At 44.2% G+C, this 8,583-nt stretch overlaps 1 protein-coding gene and 1 pseudogene across 1 annotated transcript; one reads left to right on the top strand and one right to left on the bottom strand.

Annotated features, from left to right (window-relative positions):
- Nucleotides 1-602: 602 nt before the first annotated feature.
- LOC104052243 (olfactory receptor 12D1) lies at nt 603-1,445 on the top strand. Its single transcript, XM_009513463.2, has one exon. The coding sequence runs from the start codon at nt 603-605 to the stop codon at nt 1,443-1,445; it is 843 nt and encodes a 280-aa protein (XP_009511758.2).
- A 4,618-nt stretch (nt 1,446-6,063) lies between these two features.
- Nucleotides 6,064-7,003, bottom strand: LOC104052234 (olfactory receptor 6B1-like; annotated as a pseudogene).
- Between the last annotated feature and the right edge of the window lie 1,580 nt (nt 7,004-8,583).

The raw sequence follows: 8,583 nt of genomic DNA, 5'->3' as shown, positions 1-8,583 counted from the left end.
CATAATGCTGATGATTGTGTGGTACCTTGGAGCACCTTCTGGTGGCTGATGATAACAAAATGGAAATTGTACAATTGTTGAGATCAAAGAACTGTCTGGAAGAGATTGTGGCCATTAGAAATGTTAAAGTTGAAATTGGCTTAATGAAGTGTAGGCACAATAGTAGAAAGAAAGCATCAGCAGTGATTCACATTATGAGTTAGAAGCTTTACTGATGAGATCAAAGGTTGTAGCAGGAAGTTAGAGATGAGCCAAACTGAAACACGAATGTGGCTGAAGATGAAGAGCAATGTTTTGCATCTTACATATTCTGCTGTTGTGCATAGACGGAAGTTTTTATGTGAGTACTTTCCCTTCTGTAGTAGTTTACTCTTTTCTTTGTTCCAGGCAGAAAGTAGAAGACTACGTTAAAGCTCTTTCTGTCCATGTTAATTCCTTGAGTTTCTATGCAGCTGTTATGTTTGATTACAAGTGTTATGTTTTGCTCTTTTCTGCATTTGTTTGCATTAAAATAGCACAGAAACAGGTGAGTTTTGTAATACTGTTACTCCTCACCACTGTGGAACCTTGACATTTTGCCTTTGCTTCTTCTTATTCTAGCAATGCTGAACAAGGCAGAGGCCAGTGATTTCATCGTTTTGGACCTCACTGATATCCAGGGGCTGCAGCACTTTTTCTTCTTCTCCTTTCCGTTGCTCTACATGACCAGTCTTCTGGGAAATGGTGCCATTGTGACCATGGTGATAGCCAAGCCCCGGCTCCACACACCAATGTACTTTTTCCTGGGGAGCCTGTCCTGCCTGGATGTTTTCTACTCCACAGTCACTGTTATCAAGGTGTTGACTGTCTTCCTCTTTGGGCATCAGCCCATTTCTTTTGGTGGGTGCTTTGCCCAGCTCCACTTCTTCCACTCCCTGGGCAGTACTGAGGCTGTGCTCCTGGCCACCATATCGTACAACGGCTATGTGGCCATTTGCAAGCCTTTGCGCTACACACTTGTCATGAGACCACAGACTTGTCTGCTGCTGGCTGTGGCCAGCTGGTCCGCTGGTTTTGTACATGCCATGATGCACTCAGTCATGACCTCTCAACTGAGTTTCCGTGGCCACAACTGCATTCATCACTACTTCTGTGACAGCAAGCCACTGTTGAGTTTGGCTTGCAGTAGTACCAGCTGCAACGTGACCCTCCTCAGTGTGGTCACCACATCTATTGCTCTAGGCCCCTTCACTCTCATAGTCTTCTCCTACCTCTATATCATCTCCTTTCTGTTCTATAAAGTCCGGTCCCAGGAAGAAAGGTGGAAGCCCTTCTCCACTCGTGCCTCCCACCTCACCATTGTAGCACTGTTCTACCTACCGGTGCTCTTCAATTATGCACCACCCTCCTCAGGAAGCTCCCCTGAAAGGTGTCTCTCATGTACAGTGCTATCACCCCAGCCCTGAAGCCCTTGATCTATGCTCTTAGGAACCAGGAGGATTATCTTAGGAAACGTTAGGGAGAAAACTCTTTCCTGGAGGAAAGTGACTAAAACAAGGACAAGGCTCAGAACGTGGTTACTCCACCTCTCATATTTATAAGGCAAGAGGCCAAAAGGACACTGTATTGCAAGAGACTGAAAAACTACTGATTATCTCACGTAGTTTAACACATTTAGAAGTCAATTGCACAGATCTAAATCAGGGGAGCTATTCAAGGGCTTGATGCTTCTTCCATCGTTTTAAGATATCTTACGGTACCCCATCTGGCCTCCAGCTTCCAATACAGAACCACGTGTGTCTCTTGCAGGACTTGAGGCTTAGCTGACAGCCCCATGCAGTTGTCCTGGATTAAGGTATTAAATGATGACTTGGTGGCTATGTTTAGGCAGCTGAATGACTCGCCTGTCGTTCAGACCTTCTGTGTAGCTGAAGGGAGCTAGCATGTGCCGCATTTTGGGTGGGCATAGCCTAAGAATGATATTGTCAACATTTGACTTGAGTCAACCCCCTGGAGGGATCTGTTTCTTTCCATTAAGTTTAAGGGGAACCTTACAAACGAACATAGATTTAAATGTAAACTTGAAAACGGATGTGAGCTTCACCTCTACTAGCTTTAGTAGTGTGGCTTATCTTGCCTAGGTTTATGTACTTAAACGTACTTATGTGTCTAGCTGCTTTTCCAGATTCGCATGATGGCTATGATGAAACAATTTATTTGTGTTTACACAGGCTACTACAGATGCATTAAATGGCCTCAAGTATCCTACCCAGACTTTGCCAGTGGATCCAGAACAGAACAGGTCTGTTGCAGGTGCTTTGTCATACTTCATGCCTGTGAGGTATGGACATTTCTAACAGCACTTGACATCTACTTATACCTAGGCACTAAATCCCAGTTTTAATGTGGGGTGCAGCGGTTTACAAGTGCTTCATTTTCTGGTGCTGTGGTTCTTTACACAGACATTCACCCCCTTCGGTCTTAGCCTGGACTGCAGTTCCATGTTGAGTTAGATGAAAAGCATATAACCTTCTCGGACACTAGATGTGCTGTGTCTGCCTTTTGGATTACTGAGGACAGAATAAAGGGGTACTCTGAATTGTCTGCATAATGGCCTAGATGCAGAGAATGGAGGGCAAGCTCCTAGCTTCAGGTAAGATTTCTGGAGACGATATCTTAACTCGGCTGGCCATGCATTTGCAATCCATGGATTTTAGAAAGATTTCATCCTTTCCAGCTTGACAATTCAGATCTGTGCAATAGCACTAAGCATTTCACAGTGAGGCATTTAAAACTATACTTGCTGTAAGCGCACAAATGTGATTTGGTTGCCTAAGGAAAGGCATCTATAGGCATCACATAAGAGGCTTGTGTGTCCTCCACCTGGTGCTCTAGAAAGACACAGGAATCCATTTGGTTCTGCTTCATATGTACCAGTTGTGTGTAACACGCAAGGTATCAATATAAGATGTGAACAGGCTCCCTGATGTTGGCAACAGACCCTGGAGAGATCCAGGCTTAGATGTCCCCATGCCATCTAAGCATCTAGACTCCATCAGGATACAAGCACCTCAGTATAGGAGCTTGCTGCCACTTCAGACGCTCAGAGGTATGGCCTTCAAGTTGCCATTTCAAAATGACATGCAGGTCCTTGAACAAACCTAAAGACTTGTTCTAAAGGCTGGGGTGTAAAAGGGTACCTTTAATGGCCTCAAGTGCATATGTTCAGACGACTATTGCGAGTGCCTTGAGCTGAGTTCCACTCACCTGCCCATCTTACTTACCCCCGACTGTGTTAAATCCTTGCGTCTAGTGTTCTAACGATGGTGACCCCAGCTTCCAAAAAGGGCATTACAAACAGGATAGCCGTTCTTTCTGTCAGCACAATCCTTTCTCACTGAAGAATCAGGCAGCTCTTCTGAACCCTCCCTGAGCACACACATGCTCCCTTCAGCACCCCTGCCCACTAAGAGCAACTGCCCCGAGACAGACAGAAGGCTTGACAAGCTTTTGTAATAACTTTGGAAATAAGGACATGTTAGAATCATTTAGGCTGAAAAAGGACCTGAAGTCATCGAGTCCGACCGTTAACGTAACACTGCCAAGTCTACCACTAAACCTTGTTCCTAAGCACCACATCTACACGTCTTTTAAACACCTCCAGGGATGGTGACTCAACCACTTCTCTGGACAGCCTGTTCAAATGATTGATGGCCCTTTTGGTGAAGAAAGTTTTCCTAATATCCAATCTAAACCTTGCCTGGCACAACTTGAGGCCGTTTCCTCTCATCCTATCACTTGTTACGTCGGAACAGAGACCAACACCCTGCTTGCTACAACCTCCTTTCAGGTGGTTGTAGAGATCCGTAGGGTCTCCTCTGAGTCTCCTTTTCTGCAGGCTAAACAACCTCCGTTCCCTCAGTTGCTCCTCTCATAAGACTTGTTCTCTAGACCCTTCACCAGCTTCATTGCCCTTCTCTGGACATGCTCCAGCACCTCAATGTCCTTCGTGTAGTGAGGGGCCCAAAACTGAACACAGTATTCAAGGTGCCGACTCACCTTACGGAAGAGGACAAGAAAAAAAATCAATAATGCATGACAGAATTTATCCTCTTGGAATAGGGGAATGTTTCTGAACTGTTCATTCGTCTTTTCCTATTTTATTCAATTATGTATGTGATGGCCATGACTAGAAACATCCTCACCACTGTTCTGGCTTTGGTTTAGTCTCATTCACTGGAATTCTGGAATTACTCTTTGGAGACCTGCTCTAGTCCTCCACCATCCTGCCCAAGATCATAGCTGCTTGGATCACTGCAGATGTAACCATTTCTGTTACAGCTGCATTGTGCAATTTTACTGGTTTTGTGTTCTGACAGGTGCAAAATACTGCATCAATGAATGCCTAATAACCATTACTTAACCCTAAGTAAAACTCTCCACTATACAACATTTACCAAAGGTAAGATTTGGCTCCCCTGGTAAGGAGCAATGGGACGTCTGGATTACTTTTAAGTATAATGGTAACAATGGCATCCATTGTCCTGATGGATGTAACCATTTTGCTTTGTGATTTCATCCCTCTGATCAATCTTTCTTGCAGTGACACTAGCCTGATGGTAGTATCTAGGCCACCATATCTAACACCAGATGTTTCTAGCAGAGCTGTTCAACTCTTTATTAGTTTAATCTATGGTCACTGGGGGTGAATACCTCCAAAAGTGACATTATTCCATGTGAAGATTGTGTTAAGAAAAGACAGATACAGTGAACTTTAAGATCCGGGAGAATTGCCCCCCTGGTTTGCTGAAGACAAGGCTGCTGCTTTTCCCCGTTCCCCAGACCCAGCCAGGGGCGAGGCTATTCCCAGCGTGTGCGCACATACACAGCACTGATGCAGCCTTCCATGCAGATCGACAGAGACACCGAGCAGTGCCTTTACCATCCAGGATCGATGCCCAGCTCTGGACCAGTCTCCATCTCTAACCAGCGCTCTTTCCAGATGCTGGTCTCCTCCTACCCACGGGCTAGTCCAACTTGAAGCTCACCAGCGGATCACACACCCACAGTGTCATACATAGGACACCAATACATAAAAGAGTTAGTGACAGAGTTTACTAAGGAGAGTCACATGTTGGTGGTCAGGCACAAGCCTTGGCCAGAGAAGCTTACCAACCAGCAGCTTTTTTCCACCTGACCTGCCCCTTTTTGTCCCCATCCTCTCCTGTTTGCCAGGCCTGCTGCACCTATCTCTGCCCCTGTCTCCATCGAAAAGAAACCTCACCTTCCCCTAGTAAGTTTTCCCTCTTTGTCCCAATTTTGCTACGCCTATACCCATATTTGGTATTCATTGGTATGACTGTTACGTAGGTCATCTCAGACTTACATGGTATCACTTGGTGCGGTTACCTATGTACTGTCATCCTACTCCAGGCCCTGAAATGTCCTCAAATTCCCTTTTTTGATCTGTGAAGTTTGGCCATTTCTCACATTACTCCTCCTTAACCACCCGTGAGCCCCAGCCACCTCTCACAGAGCTCTCGAGCTTTTGATAGCCACCATGTCTAGCAGAGTCTCATGTCTTGTCTAGCAGTTCACTTAGCTGAGCCTCAGGCCAGGGAGGGCCCAGACAGTGGGCTGCATACCAAAACAGATCAGTGTCCAAAGGCGGAGTAAGCACCTTCCAGAGGTGCTGGCTATAAAAGGGATCTAGATAACAGGCTTGGACTTTGGGTGAAGGCAAGGTTTGGATCCTTTCACCAGAATAATCTTCCCAATTATTTACTTGTAAATCCCTTTGCCCCCAGAGTTCCTACAGAAATTCTATGCTACTTTACAAGTAGTCCCTTTTGTTTTGCACTTGGGGGAGTTTAATCTGCTGAATCACCTTAGTAGGTTTCTGTACCAGTGACAATGGCTCAGTCATTCACCTTTTATGGTCTTAGGGGTGATTGATTCAGATGGATCAGGTTGTCAGCATTCTCCACCCTGTCATAGTTCCTCTGATTACTGCGTGTGTCCATTTTGAACACTCATTAGCCAGATATCCCTATGGTATGCTTATCAGTTCCAGTTTATCATAGCTTATCCTTGCATTTGGAGAGAAGGGATGGATCTGGAGACCTTAGAGATACCAATTTTTTCAGAGGGAGCTTTATTCGGGGCTCGTTTAACTTTCTGGTTCCTCAGACAGTAAATGAAGGGGTTTAGGATGTGAGTGACAACAGTATACACAGCTGACACAAGCTTATTCAAGTCAAAAAGGGTCGATCTTCTTGGGCCAGGCATACATGAAAAGGGTGGCTGAGAACAAAATGGTGAGCACAGTTAGGTGGGAAGAACACGTGGAGAAGGCTTTCTTCTTACTGTGGGTATTGGGGATGTGCAGGATTGTAATGATAGTTAATAGGTAGGAGACAACAGTGATGAAGACGGGAACAGCAGTATGAATAAGGCCAGCACAAAGTCCACCACCTCTGCCAGCGACATATCAGTGCAGGCGAGGTTCAGCACAGGGCTAATATCACAGAAAAAAAGGTTGATAACATGGGGAACACAACACTTCAATTGAGAGATGATGGAAATCTTGATCAAAGTCTCACCCGCTGAACCAGGAGACTACCAGATATATGCACATTTGGTATGTCATCATGGCTGGAGAGCAGAGTGGTTGACAGATGGCCACATAGTGATCGTATGCCATTGCAGAGAAGAGGACACAATCAGTGCACATGAAGGAGCTGAAGAAAAACAGTTGGGTCATGCATCCCATAAAGGAAATACTCCTGTCTTCAGCGATGACATTTGCCAAGAGTTTGGGGATAGTGACGGAGATGTACCAGACCTCAGTAAAGGAGAGGTGACCAAGGGAAAAATACATGGGTTTGTAGAGCTCACAGTTTGTCCTGATCAGGGAAATGATGACCATGTTCTCCAATACAGTTAAAATGTAGGTCAGCAGAAATACTATGGAGAACAATACATGTAAGTCTGCTAGGGCTGGGAATCTTAGTAAGAGGAACATGTGGACCTGAGTGGAATTCTTCTCCATGCAGAGGAGCGCAGAGCTGAGCCTGGGGGATTAAACACAGATGAGGAAAAAAGAAAGCAGAATATGGGAAAGTTAAAAATCAAACAAAATTTCCAAACCCTGGATAGGATTTGTCTGATTCAGTCTTGTGGGCTTCCCTTTCAGTCAACGGAAAGAAACAGGCAGTTCATCTGACCTACTGACAACTACCTTAGGATGACGTACGCTGCATCAAAAGTGCAGGTCCAGTAATAGCAAGGGAAATGTAGATGACTAGTACAGGAATAGGCATCCAAGTAGAAGCCATTTATAGTACATTCTGATGAATCCCACCCCCCATTCCTATGTTCACCTTCATTCAAGTTATTTAATCTTTGGTCAAACTTTCAAATGCATTAATGGAAGGTAGATAAACTAAGCATCTAGCCTTTTGGATTCAGGTGTCTCAGAACTGTGACCCTGAAGTTACTGGAAAGTAAGGACTCATCATCCTCTATAACTATTTTTGCCCGTTGAAAGAGTTTGCATATGGAATGTACTCTTTTTCTGAAACAGGAAAATTTACAAGAATTGGTACATTGTTATAAGATAATGTTAAAATTTTATAGATAGTATCCACCACGTTCAGCAGAGTCACATGTCTTGTCTAGCAGTTTTCCACATCCTGTTCATTTAGCTTGTGTCCAAAAAGCAGATTCATTCCCTGGTGTGCAATGAGTCAGTAATCACACACTCAGGAGAGACATTGCTAATTTATATCAGGGTTGCACAAGCCTGTGTTCTCTGGGGTTTTCCTCAAATCAAGCACACAAAAGCTGGCTACCTCATTATATTTATGCAGTAAGTCCATACATGTTCTGCCTATCTAATTCATATTCATTCTAATCTACATAGGTTGCATAATGACATTAAGGCGCTCCTCTTTGCTACACTTCAGACTATTCTGCACATTACTTCCTTTCTTCAGGGGTCTTGGTGGTCTTTACAGATGAAGCACCCTAACCCTTTTTACCCATATGTGGTTGCATGTTACACAAAGACAATTTAAGGCTATTTTCTCTTGACAACTTTCCACAACTTACTTCTAAAAGGAACGCTTGTTCTTGATTAAGTGGATAATAGCTGATGGCCAAGATATCCCATCCCTAAGCTTAGATTAAATACTAAAGTAGTCTAGATTCATGCTAATTAAATATAATCAATACCTGTTCTTTCCAAAGAGGGTTTGTTCTCTTACAAGCTGAGCCTCATGCCAGGGAGGGCTTAGACACTGGTCTGCACACTGAAACAGATCAGTGTCCAAAGGTGGAGTAAGCACCTTCCAGAGGTGCTGTCTATAAAAGGAATCTAGATAACAGGCTTGGACTTTGGGTGAAGGTAAGGTTTGGATCCTTTCATCAAAATAATCTTCCTGAAGTATTTAATCTCTCTTTTGTTTTCTAACACCTGCACTCAGACCCCTCCTATGACCTTTGGAGTGAAATACATAGCCTCAGCATTACAGTATGTACAAAACTCTTACTCTGAAAAGCTGAATTCCACCATTCATTCAATTTGGGCACTTTGAATGGAAA

Source organism: Phalacrocorax carbo, chromosome 7 (assembly GCF_963921805.1).
Source record: "Phalacrocorax carbo chromosome 7, bPhaCar2.1, whole genome shotgun sequence".
In the NCBI taxonomy this organism is placed as follows: domain Eukaryota; kingdom Metazoa; phylum Chordata; class Aves; order Suliformes; family Phalacrocoracidae; genus Phalacrocorax; species Phalacrocorax carbo.
The sequence above is the reverse complement of the archived record's forward strand: the minus strand, read 5'-3'. Positions and strand labels throughout refer to the sequence as shown.

Bases quoted from the DNA above. Each gene is read 5' to 3' on its own strand.
- LOC104052243 (XM_009513463.2), top strand. From the start codon at position 603: ATGCTGAACAAGGCAGAGGCCAGTGATTTCATCGTTTTGGACCTCACT.